Source organism: Lates calcarifer, linkage group LG16_LG22 (genome assembly GCF_001640805.2).
Source record: "Lates calcarifer isolate ASB-BC8 linkage group LG16_LG22, TLL_Latcal_v3, whole genome shotgun sequence".
Taxonomy (NCBI): Eukaryota; Metazoa; Chordata; class Actinopteri; family Centropomidae; genus Lates; species Lates calcarifer.
The window spans coordinates 8,008,887-8,030,756 of NC_066848.1; the positions used below are offsets into that span (position 1 = coordinate 8,008,887).

The 21,870-nt window shown below is 37.4% G+C and overlaps 1 protein-coding gene and 1 long non-coding RNA gene across 5 annotated transcripts in view; one reads left to right on the forward strand and one right to left on the reverse strand.

The window, feature by feature from the left end:
• The window catches only part of LOC127143425 (uncharacterized), a 9,864-nt gene extending 6,928 nt beyond the window's left edge, over positions 1-2,936 (forward strand). For both annotated transcript variants that reach the window (XR_007814815.1, XR_007814816.1), the window contains exon 4: positions 2,013-2,936. This is a non-coding gene — a long non-coding RNA (uncharacterized LOC127143425). The remainder of the gene's footprint in view (positions 1-2,012) is intronic.
• Positions 1,627-21,870, reverse strand: part of wu:fc17b08 (ligand-dependent corepressor) — a 31,635-nt gene continuing 11,391 nt past the window's right edge. Inside the window, exons 7-10 of one of the 3 annotated variants that reach the window (XR_007814814.1) lie at positions 13,484-14,013; positions 3,398-3,570; positions 2,953-3,087; positions 1,627-2,039 (exon numbers count right to left, since the gene is read on the reverse strand). Coding sequence is in view for 2 of the 3 variants with exons in the window: in XM_018677691.2 (XP_018533207.1) it covers positions 9,276-14,013 (4,738 nt within the window). In the remaining variant the exon portion in view is untranslated. Of the gene's footprint in view, positions 2,040-2,952; positions 3,088-3,397; positions 3,571-7,458; positions 14,014-14,183; positions 21,080-21,870 lie in introns of those variants that run through there. The other 2 variants (XM_018677691.2, XM_018677701.2) reach the window with 2 other exon arrangements.

Sequence of the window (21,870 nt, forward strand, 5' to 3'; positions counted from 1 at the left end):
ACAACAAAAAATGTCATAGTATAGTAAGGCATGAAAATGGTCAAAAAATGTCATAGTATAGTAAGGCATGAAAAACCATCAAAAAAATGTCATAGTATAGTAAGGAGTCAAAGAACATCAAAAAAATGTCATAGTATAGTAAGGGGTCAAAAACCACCAAAAAATGTCATAGTATAGTAAGGCATGAAAAATGGTGAAAAAATGTCATAGTATAGTAAGGGGTCAAAAACCACCAAAAAAATGTCATAGTATAGTAAGGCATGAAAAATGGTCAGAAAATGTCATAGTATAGTAAGGAGTCAAAAAACATCAAAAAATGACATAGTACAGTAAGGAGTCAAAGACCACCAAAAAAATGTCATAGTATAGTAAGGCATGAAAAATGGTCAAAAAATGTCATAGTATAGTAAGGATTCAAAAACCACCAAAAAATGACATAGTATAGTAAGGCATGAAAAAATGGTCAAAAAATGTCATAGTATAGTAAGGAGTCAAAAACCACCAAAACATGTCAAAGTGTAGTAAGGAGTCAAAAAACACCAAAAAATTTCAGAGTATATTAAGGCATGAAAAATGGTCAAAAAATGTCATAGTATAGTAAGGAGTTAAAAAAACACCAAAAAATGTCATAGTATAGTAAGGAGTCAAAGAACAACAAAAAATGTCATAGTATAGTAAGGAGTCAAAGAACAACAAAAAATGTCATAGTATAGTAAGGCATGAAAATGGTCAAAAAATGTCATAGTATAGTAAGGCATGAAAAACCATCAAAAAATGTCATAGTATAGTAAGGAGTCAAAGAACATCAAAAAATGTCATAGTATAGTAAGGGGTCAAAAACCACCAAAAAATGTCATAGTATAGTAAGGCATGAAAAATGGTGAAAAAATGTCATAGTATAGTAAGGGGTCAAAAACCACCAAAAAAATGTCATAGTATAGTAAGGCATGAAAAATGGTCAGAAAATGTCATAGTATAGTAAGGAGTCAAAAAACATCAAAAAATGACATAGTACAGTAAGGAGTCAAAGACCACCAAAAAAATGTCATAGTATAGTAAGGCATGAAAAATGGTCAAAAAAATGTCATAGTATAGTAAGGATTCAAAAACCACCAAAAAATGACATAGTATAGTAAGGCATGAAAAATGGTCAAAAAATGTCATAGTATAGTAAGGAGTCAAAAACCACCAAAACATGTCAAAGTGTAGTAAGGAGTCAAAAAACACCAAAAAATTTCAGAGTATATTAAGGCATGAAAAATGGTCAAAAAATGTCATAGTATAGTAAGGAGTTAAAAAAACACCAAAAAATGTCATAGTATAGTAAGGAGTCAAAGAACAACAAAAAATGTCATAGTATAGTAAGGCATGAAAAATGGTGAAAAAATGTCATAGTATAGTAAGGAGTTAAAAAAACACCAAAAAATGTCATAGTATAGTAAGGCATGAAAAATGGTCAAAAAATGTCCTAACTCTATCCTCTGGCCACAAGTGGCTAAAAGCCATACCGCTAACCCTAGCCTCTGGCTGAAAGTGGCCAAAAACCACAACCCTAACCCTAACCCTAACCCTAATTCTAGCTAGAAATATTCACTTTTATACAATATTAAACCGACCAGCAAAATATTCAGTGTTCAGAAGTATTTATTTGAGCAAGACTAATACAACATGTAAATGTTATACATGTATAAACAATATAAATAGAACTATGTACACAGTAATGGACTGGATTTGAGTACTGATACTGCTCTATTTGAAATAGCAAAATACCAAAATGAAATAACAAACACAAAATTTAACCTAACCCACAAACACTGTGTAGACGTGTGAATATGTGTAAGAAGGCTGCGTTAAGATAGTTTCTGTGTCTTAAGCTGCATGTTTTCTTAAGGTGTCAAAGAAATATGAAAAAGTGTCATAGGTGGGTTAGGATTAGTACAGTTAAGTTCAGGAAAAGAAAAATACATTTATAGATCAGTGTCTGTGATTAACACGTGTTCTTGTCTCTGCAGGAGGAGAAGATGACGGCAGCCGAAGACCTGAAGTGGATGAAAGAAAACAAGAGTTACAAAGCTGTTAATTAGATAAATGAGATAAAAGACCTCCACCATCCAACTGCTGTAAACAGTTTCCTGTTGTTCAAGTGAAAACACGTTTTTTTCTCTACCATCTGTAATGTAGTCATGGGTACATTTTCCAAAGACTAATATGTCTTTATTAAACACCTGTGAGAACATTCAGCTGCTTATGATACAACTATGTAATAATTGTATCACAAGCAGTTAAATGATCACAAAGATGCTCAGTAGACATGTTCATCTTTGGAAAATGTGCTCTTAACTACATTAGCTCTAACAAGTGTTTCCTTGTGGTCAAATGTTTGTCTTTATCTTTGCTGTGATTTGTTAAATGTTACCTGGGATAAAATCATTAAAAGTGTCCTAAACTTTTGCACTGTATATTAAGAAGTTAAAAAACCACCAAAAATGTTATAGTATAGTTGCATTTCTCTATTTTGAGACTGAGGTTATACAAATCAATTTATTGCATTCTATTTATATTTATTTTTTGATTACTTTTTGACATTTTTTTTTATACTATGATATTATTTTGACATTTTTGATGCTTTACTATAACTTCACATTTTTAGTTCTATTTTGGATTACTATTACTTCTGCATTGCCTCTATATTACAGATTACTTTTACTGTTACCTCTAATATTACTTTTACATTACATATTACTTTTCTTTACATATTACTTCTAAATTTACAGGTAACTTTTACTGTTCCAAACTGCATCTAGTAACAGATTACTTTGACCATTAGATCTTACTTCTGATATTGCTAATTAATACTAAATATAAATAATAATAAAACTTTTCTGATATACTGAATACTAAACATAAACAACTCTGTGTTGGGCAGTTGATGTAAAACTATTTGTGAATTACCTGGTGGCCTCAGGCCTGGTCTCAAAGAATTTCACCATACAAAGACTGCAATTGTGGACAATGTCTCCTTCATCCTCAACAATGTCTCTCCGATCCTAACCCTGTCTCTGCAATCGTGGATGGAAGTGGTGACACCTGGGGGAAATCGAAGAGAAACATATAAAGGAAAATGATCAATACACCACTACTACAATTAATTCAATTTCTGATCATGTACAATCAAACTTAAGATATTTTTCAATCCCATTTTGACTGATCCTTAACAATAACAATCCACAGACAAAACATTGCCAACTATTCTGATACATATTTTTTTAAACCAAGAGTGTCAAAAGTGGGAGAATTAGAGATAAACTATTCAGACTTAAGTTCATTTACTGAAGACATATAATCTAATTTCAGTGCTCTGTGTTGGATAGTTGATGTAAAGCTGTTAGTGAATTACCTGGTGGCCTCAGTCCTGGTCTTAAAGAACTTCTTCATTGTATGAAGATTCTCTGTGATTGTGGACAATGCCGTCAAATCGGGGAACTCTGTCAATGTGATTTTGTCCATCTTTGTAAGTCATGGACCATGTCTCTGCAATTGTGGACGATATCGTGGACGAAGTGGTGACACCTGGAAGAAATGAAAGAGAAACAGAAAAATGATCAATACACTACTGCCTCTTTAACACAGATAAATATTCAACATTACAGCTGAGCCAGAACAATTACCATTAACATTAGAGGAGTTTCTCAGAAAATTGGCTTTTTACTGTCACATATGACAAGAAAAAGCATCACATCTTTAAAAATCAATAACAATATCTGGGAAAAATTTACTAAAATTATTATCTTAAAGTTCTATATTAACTGTCTGTCAACTAATCACTAAAGGAATCATGTATATTACTGTGAACTGCATGATAAGAACTTTCACTTCAGTACATTTTTTGAAAGCAGGGTTTAAACTTGTGGTATCTTTAATTATACAACAAGTAGTTCTGACCGAGCAATCTGATTGGTCCACAAGACATTTAGAATGTGCTCAAATCAGCATGACAGCACACCTTACTCATCACTAAAAATATTACTCCGCCATATACATTTTACTTTATTGGTAATAGTTGTGTGATCGCAAGATTACACTCGAGGGTGTCCTTTAACGTCATTTGAGCAAAGCGCCTCGGCTTTCTCCATCAGCTGTGCCGGCGACACGGCGCTATAACTTAAAATTCATGTAAAAGTTTGCGGTTGCAGAAGCTACATCTGTGTGAGTAAATAAACACAGTGTCTTTGTTATAACATGGTTGATAGGTCTGTTGCTAGGTCGTTACTAAAGGTCACTGAAGTGCTCAAATGACCTTGAAGCACACCCTGGAGTGTAATATTGCAATTATACAACTATTACCAACAAAGTAAAATGTATAATCAAAATCTGTTCATGTTGAGGAGCAATTTGCTCTCAAAATTAAAAGGTTTTAGCGAGTGTTTTTCCCGTTTCCATGGAAATACATGGGGTCTGACTATTAACTGGAACAGAATCAGTCACGTCAGTGGACTCCAATTTGTAATGGAACCGAGTTTACCACAACGGTAAATAATCAGACCCTTAGTAACGACCTAGCAACAGAAATGATTTTCTAGTCCCAGATGAGTGAACTCTGAGCTGACGTTAATGCTTTATCGAGGTCTCGGACTTTACCGAACTAAATCAACAGCCTACTGCACAAATGACCTGTGTCACCGGCACAGCTGATGGAGAAAGCCGAGGCACTTTGCTCAAATGACGTTAAAGGACACCCTCGAGTGTAATCTTGCGATTACACAACTATTACTAACAAAGTAAAATGTGTATGGCGGAGTAATAATTTTAGTGATGAGTAAGGTGTGCTGTCATGCTGATTTGAGCACATTCTAAATGTCTTGACCAATTAAATTGCTCGGTCGGAACTACTTCTAATCTTACACAAAGCCGAGCTCAATAAAGTCTTAAATCACCACAAACAAATTACTTATCAATACTATACACTACAGGGGATCAATTGATGCCAATGGACAGATTACTACCACAAAGCATAACGACGCAATACGATGCCAAACAACCACAAAGTCGCTGACCATGAGTAGATGTAAAACAGCAAGGTAGAGACGCAAAATGATGCAATACCACCACAAATAGACACAAATGATCACATCGACATGAATATCCACCATAAACTGGCTAAAGATAACCAAGATGGTGCACAAAAGTACAAAGAAGCTGTAAAATGTCTGTAGGGCAATTGCAAAGAGATGCAAACGGAGTTGGAAACAGAAAAAAGACTACTAAACAGTTCCCACCCTCCACAACTCATGTCAGGGACGTTTAAGTCACAGAAACACAAACACACTTTAACTCACGCAAATAAAACGTCTCAAAGGGTCCCAAAGACATCATTAAAAGACAAGGCTAATGCTAACGTTCACTTCTAATGCTAGTGCTAACACCCAGGCGAAGAGCCAGGTAGAGACAAAATGCTATCAAATGACAAATAGCCACAAAGCGGAGACAACGGCATGATAAACCACCACAAACTGAGTTAAAACGCCCAGGATGGAACACAAAGTTACAAAGAGGTGCAAAATGTCAGTAAAGTGAAAACAAATACAGCCTGAAAATGGAAAAATATCGTTACAAGCTAATGCTAATGCTGATGCTAACGCTCTCCGATAACGTTAATGCTAACGCTAGCCACTAACTGTTTACCTTCGTGCCGCAGGTGTATTCAGCGTCCAGTCTCACTCGTGTTAGACAAAAAAAGCAGCTCCAGAGTTTGTTTTCGCACCTAGACCTCTTCGGTGACTTCTCACAGTACTGGCAAACAGAAACAACGATTCAAACTTGGTTTAAATCTGTTTTCCGACCTCGTTTCTCCGTACCCGGAAGAACGGTCCGTTCTACACATGCGCCAAAATCGGCGCGTGCGCAGCATTGTTTCACCAGACAGCCAGATCCGTCCCATGCATGTGCAGACATGTTTTAAATAGCATAATACCCTGCATTTGATTAAATAATTGCTAGGGAGAAAAGTCTTAGGAATCGATCAATAACAGTGTACTCGGACACCGCCAACAGCTGCTGCAATGTAAACAAACGGGGTACACATCCACATCAAAGTACATAAAATAGTTGGTTTAGTCACTGAAAGGCTCAGATTATTATTATAATTATCTGACGACATTATAAATAGGGTTCATACAGAGACACACCTTTTTATTAACCAGACACATCTCTCTCTTTTCTCTCTTTTCATCTCAACCAGACTCCATTGACAAAAACAGTAATTTAATTGATGAGAACACACTATAACACTGCTCCCTCGATCTGTTAGTTTGTTAAGTTACTCTATGGTATTTTTACTCATGTAAATGATCTGAATACTTCCACCACTGAAAGTCACATAATAACACTAACAAACTAACAGATGGAGGCAGTGGTATTCCAGCAACTCCTGTGTTCTGCCTGGTAAAATTACTGTTTTTGTCAATGGAGTCTATAATGATAATACTGTCACTGTAAGCACACTGATCATTATAACATGAAAGAGTAAACGCATGAAAGTAAATAGTATGTGAGATAACGAAATATTACTGTAAATTATTTCAGTCATTTCAATCAAGAGAACGTGCATAATGTACAAGACAAATACCCCATTTTGGTTACGGGCATATCACGATGCATATCATGTTTAAGAATATACAGGCAGGGGGGAAAAAAGAAAATTCCTGGAAAAGAAAACTGACCACTGGCACTGCTCCAAAGAATGGGTGTAACTCTTAAACAGAGGAAGCCAGAAGCTTTAAATCATTTATGGCACAACGTGAAGAGTATGTGTGCAACTTTGTGTCAAGTTTTTGTTTTTATATTATGGTTTGCAGTGCTCTTTTAAAGAAAATAAAACGTTGCTCTATTCTGTTTCATGGACCAAAATTCCCCATTACAGTGTATAGGAGTCCTTATTGAGTGATATATACGATAAGATGGGGCAAAATACAAAGGTATGCAAAAATAGAGATGCCTTAATGTGATCTCAGAGGGTTAAAGAATCAGTATGTTTCAAATAAGGAGCTTATCACATCATCTTGTGTGGAGGTGAGACAGTTAACAGGGTTTGAACATCTCTTTTTATGTGTACAAACAAATGCCACACTATGAATGCCTTTAAGGCGAGACAGTCCAAAGAATATGCCATTATCCCCATTTGTACAATTCATTGTGTGGCAACTACAAAGACATGCCAAAAATCAACCTCTTAAGGAGAGACAGGAAAGACAGTGGGATGCCAGGAGTCAGTGGAAGGACTTTTGCATTTAAATCTCCTTTGTTTCCAACATACTGAACCCTTCAGTTTTCACCATGACACTTCATTTGCTTCTTTCGTACTGACAAGACCTTGTTGGATCCCACATGTAGTTCAAAATGTAGTTCAACTTTGGTTAAATAATATTAAAAACTGGTATAAATGAGCCAAGAAACCAAACATAAAATTCAAACATCTTTATATCAACTCCAGCAAAAATACAAAGTTCTTAACATAAAGATGTATCATTCTTGGGATTACCACAAATAAAGCAGTTATTTCTTTCTAATATACAAAATCAAAATCTTTAAATAGCAACTGTAAAGAATAAACATGTTCAAGTCTGATATTTGGTGGGCTGTTTTAGATTTGCTAAATTCATTAGCCTGCATGGAGTTCTTAAATAACAATAAAAACATGACAGACATGTTTTGCATTTACAGATGATTTCCCCTCTAAAGAGAATTGACCACTATAAAAAAAAAAATAACACTGTTCTAAAACTGGTATTTTTCCTTTGACAACACACTAATGCAAGTTACTACTATGGAAGTAAAGAAACTTCACATTATGAGAACATCTGCCTGACAGTAAATGACAATAAAAAAAACATAAACATAACAATAAAACTGCAACATACTTGGATAAACAACTCAGAAGTGTGACTAGACTACCTCAAAAATTTCATATCCAACTTGCGAATAATCAAGGGAAGGAATTTATCACCCTGTGATGTGCCATTAATGCTAAAGAGGCCATATATGTCAGTCTTAATAACCAACCAAATATACATACTTTTCAGGCCTTTGTTGCTTGGAAATATTGTGACACACAAACCAGTATCCCAAAGTCATCTCAGGTGGTTTTTCAGTACAGCTTTTAGATGAGCACAAGATGTGCATGCATAGTCTTGGATGGGGTCAGCAGAAGACGAAGGGCATAAAAATAGTTGTGGTTCTGAAAACTTTCTCCACATTAACAAGACTAAACACATGCAGGAGCAGGTAAAATGTGAAGTTATAAGCTTTGGGGATAACAGTGGGAACAATGGTCAGGAAGTGACTGCAGAGGTGATGAAAAGTGACCCAAAATAACATTAAGAATCCAAACTTTTGTCACATCTGTCTGTTTTAACATTTCAGCCTTGTGTTTGCTATGACACCTAACATAACTATAATAAGATCCATTTTATGTTAATGCTCTGGGAAAATTGGAATAAAAAATAGCCAACATAAGAACTTAAGGACAAAGCACGAGGCACACACTCTGTGAAGCAAATAAATGTTGGCCGCCTCTCAAGGAAGTGAAAGACAACTAGAGGACAGGAGTTTTCACATTTAGCAACACATTCTATTACTTTACACTTCATAAATAAGGCACCTGGTCACAACAGTCACATATTCACAATGTTGTGATTGGAAGACAGGCTGGAGATACAAACTGCCTACTGACTGTATGTTTAAAAAAAAAAAAAATCAAAACCTGATCTCACATCAAGCTCTCTGAACAGTAAATGCAGTGCATGCTATCATCTAAAACAATAATTATATACAAAATGGCAAAAAAGCAAACAAAAGAGGATGGTGAATGAGTTTAATGTCACCTTGATAACTGCATCATAACGTGTGTCTCAACTTCTAAAATGAGGTTTGATAGGCTGTTGTTATCTCCAGCCATGTCATAGAGTGCTGGAACATACAGCCAAACAGCAACCACTATCTGCTAGATGCCATGTAGGACTTGTCTGTAGTCCCTGAACACAGAGCAAATGCTCAGCAAATAATCCATCACATCTGCAATTTCACACTGAAGCTTTACAAAAGCATAAATGAATTTCAAAATCTGTTCCTTCTTCACATATTCACCTACTGAAAAAGATATCCTCTGAAGAGTTTGGTGAGAATACAAAATAGATACTCCTGGTCCTTCTGAATATATTCCAGATAAAAGAAAATCACAAAAATCCTCTAAATAAAGATGATCTCTCTACAGGTCCATTTTATTTTGAGAGTGATGTCCTGGTGCGCTTAGCTGGGGTCTCTAAAAGCTCCTGAGCTCTCTTTGTTGCTGATTTTGTTGCACTGCGTGGCAACAAGGCTGCCTGACGTCTCTTTGCAGGGGATTTTAAAGCCCACCTTCCTGTCAGGGTGGGTCCCTCTGCTTTCCTGGCTGATTTCAGAGATATATTTTGTGGTGGCGAGGACTTTGCAGCCCTCTTTGAAGCATGACTGGGACACCCACTCAAAGGAACAGCCGCCTCCATTTTTCTCTGAGATCTTGTTAGTACCTGGTCAGGTGAGGTCGGAACCTTGACATCCATACTCTGTTGAGGGGTTTCAACACCAATCTCTGTACCTTTGCTTTCAGTGAGTGTACTTTGTGATGATTCCTTTGTTTGGATTTTTACAGCATGCATTTTATTCACGGCAGGTTTAACCACTTCTACTTTCTCTGCTTCACCTGCCTTTTTATTGTCAATCTTGCTTTTAGACATGTCAACAGGGTTATGTTCAGATATTTTTGGAGACCCTAATCGTTGAGAACATCTCTTTGGCAATTCTTTTTTAGTTGTGTCTCTTGAAGCTCTGCTACTGCTCTGAGTCTTGACTGCTCTCTCTTGAATAGGATGCTTTACAATTTTTTCGCCGGCTAAAGTTTTCCTTCTTTCCATTTTAGCTGCAGATTCTTTCATTTGTTTACTGACAGGTAAGGGTGACTTCTGTGCCTTCAGAGAAGGTTTCAGATTTGATTTTGTGGCAGACTTTGCAGTGGCCAGTCTTTTCATGTTGTTGGTTTTTAAGGTTTTTGAGGCCTTTTTCAGTCTAACATTTGTTTGCTGAACCTGCATCTTCCCTCGGATATTAGAGTATTTCCTCAAGATCCTTGCACTAGCTGGATTCTTTGATTTACCAGAGGCTTTCTGGGACTCAACTATTTGTACACGGGCTTCGGCAGAGGAGTGTAACTTAGTCAAAGTCTGAGTGGTACTGGGAAGTTCTCTCTTCTCTTTCCCTCTGACTGCATTTGCTTCTTGCTCCAGTGCTTTAGCAATCAATTTCTGACTCTTGGGGTTGCTCTTTACAGGAGAGGCAATTGCAAACTTTTTCAAATGTTTCTTTAAGCGCTCTGCCTGTAGGCTTGGAAATACCCCCTGAGATGTCCCTGAAGCACTAGATGAGCTGTGGAAACACAGCTGAGTTTCTGACGGAAGACGTGTATTCACTTTCTTGACAATGACAAGGGACTTTGTTTCTGTTGATTCAAGGAACCAGCGACAAATACTGGTGAGATCAAAACCTTTCATAAAGAGCATTTGGACTGGTGAGTATTTCTGGTGGTCTGAAGACTTTGGTTTTCGGGCCCTGCGTTTACTTTTCCATATAGCTGCCTGCCTGTCTGCTTTGTTTTTGTATTTTGATGCTGGCTGACCCTCTTTGTCCATTTGCACCCAACCTTTCTGCATTTTATCATACTTGATGTTTAAATTTGTGATTAAGTGTTGGTTTTCTTCTCCAGTCAGCGTCTCAAAGAATTTGTTAGTAGTTTGTTTTGGTGGCTCTGGCCTTGGCATAATGACAGGGATGGCTGAGCAGTGGGGCAATGTAGATGCAACAGACACTGGAAGGGGCTTCACCTGAGCTTTAGTTATTCTTTCTGGCATTATTCTGATAGGGGAAGCTATGTCACTCTGTCTTCCAGCTACACTAAGAGTGCTGGTAGAGGGTGCAGCCAGTCTTTGTGATCTCAAAGCTAATTTCCTGTTGTCCACTGTTGGTGACTGAGTAACAGACTGGAGGAACATCTCAGCCTTAGTGCTCTCACTCCTCAATGGCATTCTTGTGGGCTTGTCTGATAGAGAAGAACTGCAATCATCTCCACTTGCCGACTTGTCTTGTAAAGATGCTACATTTGGCTTCTGTGGCAAACCAATATCACTTGCTTCTGTGTCCTTTCGGAGACGCTTACTTCTTAATGGCATTATAGGTGTCTCCATTTCAGTCTTCACAGGACTTTGATTTTCACCACTAAGCTCCTGTTTCTCAGTATTAATGTCATCTCCTAAAACCTTTGCAGACCTTAGTGTCTGATTGGCTGGAAATCCACTCTCTACTTCATTTTTTTGTATTTCTTTAGAGATTATCTCCACTGGCTGGGAGTTTTCTGTATTTAATTCCATAGTTGTCTCTGGGACTGTGTTCTGTTGGGACTGTTCAGAGCCTGCAGGGGATGGTGACCTAATTAGAGGAGAAGTAACAGGAAGTAGAGAAGGAAGGGGGAGGGAGGGGAGGTGTTCTGTAGACTGAAGAGCATGGGTAGCAGTTGGTTTTGGAGATGAGGTGGAAGTGATAGCATTTGAAGTGGACGGTGATGCTGGATTTCCAGTCAGCTTCTGGCTGGTTGATCTAAGTTGCCGTTTGGACTCAGCGCTCAGAGGACTATCGATAGGCTGTTCAGAGAGGAAAGGGAAATTATCTTGATCTCTCTGAACTCTCTTTTGTTTCTGGATTTGTTTGGTCCTTGAGAGAACTTTAGATGTTGGGCTTGATGCTGTGTCAGGAGATTGTTCTGTCACCTGCTTTATCACAGGAGTAGTCTCACAAGAATTGACAGGTTTCTCCAGATGTTTGTTTTTAACAGTTGAATCAACAGGTGAATCACCAGAGGTTTTGTTGGGTACATTCTGACTAGATATCACTGGGGTTTTGTTAGGTGATGTGGTGCTGTTACTTGATCTACGACGCAGGCTCCTGTCAGAGGCTGATATGGGTCTACCATTAACATAACCCACTATCACTTCTTCTGTTTTTCTTAACCGCTTTGGCAGTGAGATAACAGTACCTCTTTTTCTACGCCAAGGGGGTAATTCCTTCAAGAGCGCATCAAGTGTCTTTGAGGACACATCATAGTCATTATCATTTTCATCTTCAGTCTCTAAAGGCATAACACTTTCAACTATTTCAGATGTCTCAATTTCTAGCTCTTTCACCACTGGCTCCTCTGCTGAATGTGTGATTTTGGACTTTTCTTTTACTTCAAGGTTGTCATAGTGTAACTGTGTCTCTGGCTGAGGTTCCTGATGTTGCTCATCTTCTATCTCCTCCTTTTCATTTTCCTCTGTCTCTTCCTCAACTTGATTCACAGGTGATGGGGCACTATTCTGCTGGGGAACAGGCTCACTGTTGTGCAGTTTATCTGATAAAACATCAGTCTCTGCTTCTTCTATAGTGATATTTTCTAATGGCTCTAATGTTTCTGCCACTATTTGCTCTATACTTTCACAAATGTCCTCTTGAGGCTTAGACTCATTATCTTTTTCTGCTTCAGATGGAGCCTGAGCAACACTTTCTTCACTTCCTGTTGTTGTTCCTGAATCTGCAGTTGTATCTTGTTCTACATCAGTGTTCATGTCTGTCTGTTCTTTGTTCTCTGTTTGGGACTGTATTGGAGATGGAGGAGTAGACTGCCCCTTGCTCTGACTCTGATCTGTCTGACTAGTTTCAACTATAACGTCTACTTCACCGTCTGCTACCTCCACTACATCTCCTGTTCCTGGTATTACACTCTGATCTGACTCTTCTGTGGTCATTTGCTGATTCATTTTCTCCCTGCATGCTCCAGCAAAAGGCATATCCACAGGGGGTACACCTTCAGGCTTTGAAAGTATTTGTTTTGGGGTGACCAATGTGATCAGTTCTGGCATTGGATTAAGACAACTGCCTCTTCCAGCCAGTGTACGGACAGTTTTCAACTCCCAGATTTCATCTGAATACATATTTCCTCTGGTGCTTTTTCTGGCATTGCGGCGTGGAAGTATGCTGCGCTGCTGTTCCTTAAAACACTCTGTAATTGGTTTGTCAATAAAAACAATGTCACAGTGACCGAGATCAGGGTCAACGATTCCCCTCCAAGCAGAGTCTCTTGTTCGATGATCAGAGGATGCCCTGATGGTCTTCCTAGCAGTCCGCGGAGAGTCTGAAGGAATGGTCATGTGGACTGAAAACAGTTTTGCTGGTGTATCTTTGGCATGCCCAAGAGTCTCTCTTTGCCTGGCTTGATGCATGTGACTAGCCTGATTGTGTCTTTTTACAGAGGAGCTGAGCCTAGCACTGTGAGTCTCTCTGGATGTATTTGAGTTACCCTGTCTGTCCTCTGAAGTGGCAGAGTGAGATGAAAGAGAGGCGTTGAGCACACATGACAACTTCTTACCATCAGCGACATTGCTGGTCATGATTTTCATCTTAAGAGGTGCATGATCACCATAACGGGTGTTCTCTGTGACCACTGGATTAGCTGTGGGAGTGACCAAAGCATGGTTACTCCCCGACCCAGGGCTGCGAAGATCCAAAGCAGGGCCAGCAGTACCTGGCCCAGTTTTCAGCGACACTGCATTCTCTGGACCTTTTTTCATTGCACAGCTGCTTAAGATAGAATGGGACATATCCTGGACTTCTGATTTGGGAGTGGATTCATCAGGAAACCTTAGCTCAGGGCACGACTTCTCAGGGGTGGCTGCAGTGGATTTCATAGTGGAACAAGCACTTCCTTGTATCCCAGAGGTAGAATTAGTGACTTGCGGCGTATTGGAGGATGCAAGTGCTTTGACCTCCGTCTGCAGAAAACCTATGGCATCCACTATCTGTCTCTGATGGTGTAGACAGAGTTTGGCCATGAACTGTTCCAGCGTGGAGGTGGACTGCAGGTCTTTTGCCTTTGCAACACGCAAGTCTGGAGACTCACTGAGGGGAAAAAAAAACAAAATAGATATAATTTGAGAAGAAGACTGGTATGTGATTATTACATTCATGCAGAAAAAATGTAACTTCATCTCTTCAAGTCCCTAGTAATACTGTTAAGATGTAGTCAAGCTAAATCTTTCTGAGAAATAATTCACAAATGTGAAAAAATGTTAATCATTGCATATTTATTAGAAGAATAAGTGATTTTAAAAGCAAACCTCATCCAGTGAACTTTACCAATTACATTGTTACAGTTATTACATTTTTCTTCTTTGCACCATGGTGCTTTTTATCACAGTATACATCAAGAAAAAATTTCACATGCACAAGACATTTAGTAATGGTGGCCCACTTTGATTAAAACAACACATTTTATCACTTTAAAGAGCAAGTACATTAGGGGCAAATATAGAGTACATCATTTTTGTAAAGTTTGTGTGTATTTGATGACTAGTAAATATTGACATTTAGATACAAGTGCTCAACAATTTAAGACAAATTGAACAGTTAAAGAAAAATCATGTGTGACTGAACATATGCAAAAATAATATTTTAACACCTGTGAGGTTTTCTTTTTGCCTACGCAGATCTAAATTAATCAATTAACTGGGGGGCCATGTTTTTATATTTAGCGAAAGTTGTATCAGTGAGGTAGATCTACTACAAAATCCTCCAATACCTTTGGAGCATTTGAACTGATCAGCCATAACATTAAAACCAGTTACTGTTTTTTATGTTGAGGCTGGTCAGTGTATACCATCACATTATGCCAAAAATATATTTATCTGATAACTCTGGAGAGTTTATTTTCTTTGTAAAACAAGCCCTTTCCTGGCTACACTGTGGCCTTTTAACAACAAAATGAACAGATAAATAAAACCACATCTGCATTCCTGAGGTGACATGTCACAAGGCTATACTGAGTAATAAAAAAGAGAAACAGCTTTGTAGAGCAAAAGATGCTATCAACTGCAAGATGAACATGTAGTCAGAGAAAAATTCTGATACTGTCCCCTAATATTTTTTTCTGATCATTAGAAACCAGCAATATATTAGCATACAACTATAAATAATGATAAATAACAAATTTGATATAGTAATGCTTGATCTGTAACTTTAAATCTGACACATGTTGTCAACTTTGAGCTGTAGCAAAGACGGTACAATATCAGTAGTGTAAAATAGTGTTAAAATTGCAAGGTAGCCTCTATGTTAGTTTCCAGCTATATAACGATGCGGTAAAGTGAAATTTTATGGGTCAGGCAGCTAAGTTAAAATGTTGAAATGTTTAGTGTTAGTACACTCTGCCAGATGCATGGTCAAAAGAACATAATACAAACATTACAGCTTTAAATCACAAAGGTCACAATACAACCTTTGAAGTGGTAGAGGTATGGAAGCTGTAATCCATGTACAGTAAGTAAGAAAAGTCTTAGACCTTTTCATTGAGATCTTCAGATATGCAGTTTCAGGATGTTACATCAAGTGTTTTTTTTTTTATAATATGTGTCCTGTTCGAGGCACTGAACTGTAAAGAAACTTTAATACCCCAGTGGTCAACATCTTACCTTAACTGAGATTATATTGACATTCATCGTGTAACGGAGTATAAAAATAATATAACAGTGAAAATATGTACTAAGGTTTTTTTGGCTGTAAAACACAAAATGATTTGTACTGCATCCCAAAATATCTCAAATGTGATCTTTAGAGATTAAAAAATAATTTTAGAGATTAAAAAAATAACATTTGCCGCACCTAGAACCTGACCAAATTTTTTGCTAAGCTCATTAACTTCACATCCCTGCTTGCAAAGTCTAACTCCAGTGAAATGGAGTACCTGAATAACAAGTGGTAAGGGTTTCATCCCTGAGGGTTTTCGCTCCGTTTCATTTAGCACTGCAGTGATGAACTGACAAAGTACATGTACATGTACAAAGTACATGCCATTTTCTTCCAGAGGAATAGAATAACCAATCTAACAAGCAGAACCAAACCAAATTTACAACTCAATTCCACTATATTCTACAACCACACAAACATTAACTCATCCACAATGTTCATATACTGTACATTAGGGATATAAAAAAATCTTGCAATTACCAATTACTGTATGAGGATCCTTCATCATACATCTTTAGTGAACCAATAACCAGATTTTGAACTGGTTTAGCAATATTCAGAATCACAATGACTTGACAGTTAACACATCAGCACTCCAGTATTTTCAATAAACATCCTCAAAGATAAAATTCACCATATACAACTAACTTCCCACTGACACATATGTTATCCAGTCATGCAAAATACAACCAGTGTCATACCTTTAAACATTGTAAATATTAAATCAAATATTTAAAAAAATCTGTCCATAAAATCTATGTAGATTTTATACTCTTTAATCATTTGAGGAGCCACACCATTTGCAGTTATCGATCCGTTGTCCTCATAAATTTTATATACCAAGCAAAAGATACCCAACCTGTGTCAGAATAAAATGGAACAATCTTAAATGTTATCCCATCACATCTCTCATGTAAGACAGTTAAATATACCTCTTAAGCATTATATACTTGTGTCTATAAATACCTACAGGAGTTACTTTTTGTTTTATTAAAGCCATTTACATTCATGGTTACTTAAATTATGCTAATAAATATTGATTAATAAATACTGCATTAAAAAAATTACAAACAAATCATCAGTTTGAGTGGGTAGGTAAGGGGAGATAAACTCTTCCTCCCCTTTCAGAAGGAAAAGGTTTCTCTGAAGCAAGAGACCATCAAAAATGCTTTTGTCACAACTGTCTGAATAACAATGAGCTAACACCACCACCAAAGAACAAAGCTTTGAGACAAAGGAAACATTAAATAGATCAGAAAGCAATTAGCTACAAGGATACAGTGAAATATTTACATATGGTAGAATTTCTACAGATTTCCCTCTGTCTAAAATCAACTTTATAACAGCTCTTTCTGTAAGCTGTTTACTTAATAAAAGCATGTATAGTGCACATGACATACATAAAACAGCTATGAGAACAGTAGACTGTGATATGGGTTTTTAAGATGAGGTAGTCAACCATTTGATTTACTATGAAAGAGAAAGATGAACCCAAAGTGCTCATATGTCTATTATGTATTCATTAAAATGCATTAAACATGTTATGAGAAATTAAACTGTGGCCTTGGGAAAATGCAGGATGATTGTCAATGCAAGAGTAATTTAATTAATGACAGTAAATCAGTGACTAGATTTAACTTAATCATACATGTGTACTTGATGAAACTGGTAAAATGATCATTTAGGTTGGTTTATCAGCTAAAAAAAGAGTTTTAACTTGATGGGAGAGTATATACAAACCATAAAATAAAATAAAAAATTAAAAGACTGCATTGAGTGCAAGAAGTGGCAAAAACTAAGAGCCCAACAAAGTATTCAGTAAGTCAAACATCGAAAACCAAGTTATACTACTGTTACAGTACTATTAACAAAAAAGTGAAAGTCCCTGAACTATGTTTTTCTGCTTGAACCAACTCTCACATAAAAATCTAATCTAAACAAATTTCTGTAATATATGACTGCAAATATATCTGAGTTAACTGCTTGTAGTTAAGCAATCATTTCATTAATTAAAACATCCATTTTCATCAAAGTAACATTGTGTACATCTAAAAGGCTGCAAGAACTGCAAAAAGACTATTACCAAAATTTGCAAGAGTTCTGTATCGACCTGATAAGAATAATGGGCCATGATCCCATATTCTGGAATATCCTGAGGTATAAGCGGTAATGCACGATGAGGTGTCCTGATAGAACTAATGGACAAGACAGAGTTAAAACACTGAGTTCTTTCTGCTGAGTCCATCAGGCAAAAATTCAGTGAAGATGTTATGTAATGTCATGTAGTGACAAGCCTTCATTAAAATGTTTTTTTTTTAACCTTAACCTTTACAATGTGTATAGTAACAGCACCATGACCAAACCCTCTGTAGAGTATTTATATTAAGGACAGGGCACCAACCTAAGATTTAGTACAGACACTTAAAATAGAAATATCTCAAAGAGGTAGTGAAAGGCAGGGAAGAGAGTGTATATGATCCACAGAGTTATTAAAAAATAATTGCAGTCTATCTTGGCCTGTCTGCAACTGCACAAAAACCAATTAAGTTCTCTCAGACGCAATGCAGCCTGAGATAATATTTTATATTGAGTAATTCGAATCATTTCTCTTGGAAGTACGAACATGACAGCCAGGAGATGAATTACCACGTGTCCTCTCCACATAGACATGAAATTTATTTTCACAGAATTTTTGCCCTAGTAACTTCAGAAATAGGTGGATGTGGATTGAGGCATAATTGTATTAGTAGCTAACAAGTTAGCTAACTTGGCTAGCTGGCAAATGTCAGCTACACAATCAGCCAGCATGTTAAGCTCCATCTGCTGATATTGCTTGATAAGGTTCTGTATTTAAAAAAATAAAGACTTTATGGATGCTAAAATGACAATACTGCACCTAGATTCATTTAGACTTGTGAACACAGGACTGATCTTATTTATTTTCAAAGAAGTCTAGATGTATTTAAGAGAGCTAGGAGTTAACTGATGTCAAGAGTTTAGCTAAAGCACATTTTTTGTGACTGTGAAATGTTAGGTCACTACAACAGAGTATCATCCTCACAAACTAGTGTGAGTGTTGTTAATTGACCCAAAGAGACAATTCTTAATCATGTTCCATGGGCAAGCAAGATGTGTAAGTGTGTATGTATGCATGTATACATTTCAATATATATTATGTTCTATATATGTATAGAAATACTTATGTTTTTGCATTGTTTTGAAAATCTTTCATGTCTTAGATACAGACATGCTAGAGATAACACCTGATATCTGAAAAAGACAAGCCCTGAATCACACAGAACTGAAATGCTCTGAAGGCTTACACTGGCACTGAAATGCTACTGACAATTAGTTAAGGTAGGTTGTGAAGACATCTCAGAGTTAGACAGACATACTTGTCAGTGAAACATCCTGAAATGTTACCTCAAAGGGCTACCCTTACTCCATTAGAGGTGACTTCCATGAGGCAATGATTTAGTTAAGCATAGCTGTAGCTGAGGTATATTTATAGGTTTACAGTGACTCAATATCTAATGGAGATATTTTCTTTGCCTGGCAAGTATTGCAATCTGAACTCATCCTGAGTGCAGTGAAGGCAATGAAAAAAAAACTATTACCATTCATATAGTGCAGCGAAATATACAGAAAAAACATAGATGAAAGATAGATGAAAATCTGTCATGCTTTTGAGGATAGGCATAAAAGGAAAGTGAAATTCTGGACAGTAGATCATGCTATTCTGACAGACTAGCATGATAAATAAATAGTTTCGATAATAGTTTTTGGAATTAATAAATAATTTGAATAATATTAGGATTTGGATACACCGTTTGTCCTTACATCTCCAGTGTCTATTTCAGTCATAGAAGTGTATTTTCAGACTTTCACTGTTATCCATAAATACTTTGTAATAATGGATTCTTAATATGCCTTCATTTATACTTGTAGGTCCTACACGCTCAGTAGAATAGAGTGAACATATGACCAAGTGCTCTGAGCAGTGCTGAGAGAAGACACTGAGGGGCGCCACCTCCTTAGACATGCTTCAGTTTGGCTCTGAGTGTGATGAATACATTTAGAGCCTGACATGATTATTTTAAGCATAACCTAAATAAATAATCTGAAATTAATTAACAATATAATGTAGTACATTAAAATTCTTCCAAGCACAATATGTAGGGCAGGGAGACATTTGAGTGTTTAAAATAGATGGCCATACATAAACATATTTATGTACTATGACCAAAAGTAAAGGATAAAATTCAACGAGTCAATGATAAATATGGGTAATTTGGTTTTGAAGTTGCACAAATGTTAAGGTTATATGGAAAAACTAGTCAGCTACTACCAGTGTCTGGCAAATGCAACATTTGTCTGGTTAAAAACTACATCATCATTAGGACTTAACGAATATCACTCATTTGATGAGAGGCTTCCATCATGGGAATCATTCCCAGTCTCTTCAGATGTTGACGCCCTTTTCTCAGAAACAATGTTCTGGGGGTTTTGGAGTTCTTTCCTCTCAGGGTATTGTGTACCACCCTGCTCCTCTGCCAGGCTCATCAGCTTCAGTTTCTTTTTGGGGGGATTTTTCAAGGTCCCCAGTCGCTCTTTAACTTTGTATTCCAGGGTGCTGTGTGGAATGCCATATATCGTCTGTGCTTTAGACACACTCATTTTTCCGCCCATCACCACCACAATAGCCTCTTCCAGGAGCTCAGTGTTGTACTGTCGATATCGCCCGCGTTTCTTCCTTGGCTGCTTGTTACCTAGGTCTAACTCTGAATCCAGAGGAGTGTTTCCACCCAAGGCTTGGCGGTCAGTGACATAAGGCCAGTATTCCTTCTCCAAATCTGAGCTATTAACACCTCTGCTGCTCTTTTTCTGGATCTGCCTGGGAATAATGGAACGAAGCTTCTTTCCAAGACCATTCTCACAAAGTGAACCTGAATACTCGGAGGACAAGGAATCCCAAGACGGGTCTGTTCCTGAGGCCAAAACTCGCACCTGGGGAATCTTAAGATCAAAAGATGATGAATGAGAAAGGGAGAGGCTGTGGTCCATGCAGGCCTCCTGGAGGTTTCCTTTCTCATACGCAAGTGACTTTGTTAAAAGTCCAGCGGCTTCCAACAACTTCGGTAGGTCTTTAAGGTGCTCACTAGCCTCACCACTGGCTTTGAGTTTCAGGAGAGCCCCAAAGTGAGTTTTGGAATTCCAGGAAGCAGATCCATTTCTGAAAAAGTCAGTAGGGCTGGAGCCGTGGTTATGGCTGAGAGGTGACTCTGGGTCGCTCTCCAGATCGGCCTCTTCTTTGATGTGCAGCGAGTATGCAAGAGACGAGGAAGGTTTATAACGGGTGGAGTGGCCGATATTCTCCCTCCTCCTCCCATCCTGTAGGCTCCTCATTAACAGCCCGACCTGTCCGTCCGCTCTCAAGGATCGCCTGATTGGATGGAAGGAAACTGGGTGTAAGCAGAGCTTGCACAGTGCCTTTTTAGTCTTTTCTAAAGGAGGATGGGTTGGGGTGGGGAGGATGTTGGCCACTCCTTTATTATATGATCTTGCTTTGGTAACATCACTATCTTTTAGAATGACTGACTGTGTGGTTGTGTGTGTGACTTTTAAGAACAAAAAAGGCTCAAGTTTGACAATTTTTTTATTTGCTTGCTTTAATGATTGTTTACAAATTTTGCATCAACATAAGAAATGAGAAACAAAAAGAAAGGGCAAAGAAACAATAAAGCAAAGAAAAAGGCATTTACTGGAGTACGTAACGGTCTTAGTATTCTCGTGGCTCAAAAAGCACAGCCAGAAGGAGGGATCATTTGTCATTGCAGTAAGGCAGCTTGGCATGAAGCTGTTAAGCAGGGCATAATAACTATGCCATACAAAATAACTAATGCAAATAAAGCTCTTGACATTTTGTGTGTGACGTTACCACTAAACAAGCACAGAAATAAAAGAGTAAGCCAGCAGAGGGTTTTTGTGTGTATCAAACTCAAAGCCTAACTGACTAACTTAAGTGTGATGACCTAAATTAATTTTGAAAAATATTTTTGTTTTCAGTGTGTTTTTCCCAAACACAAAATTTGGAGTTAATCTCCAGAGATGCAATTGTATACACACCGCTTAGGGGTTAAGCCAATAATATAAAATAATTATAAGCTATTCCTTTTAGAATCTAAATAGCTTAATTTGGGGTTTTCATCACTTTATTCCTCCAAGGACCTTAAA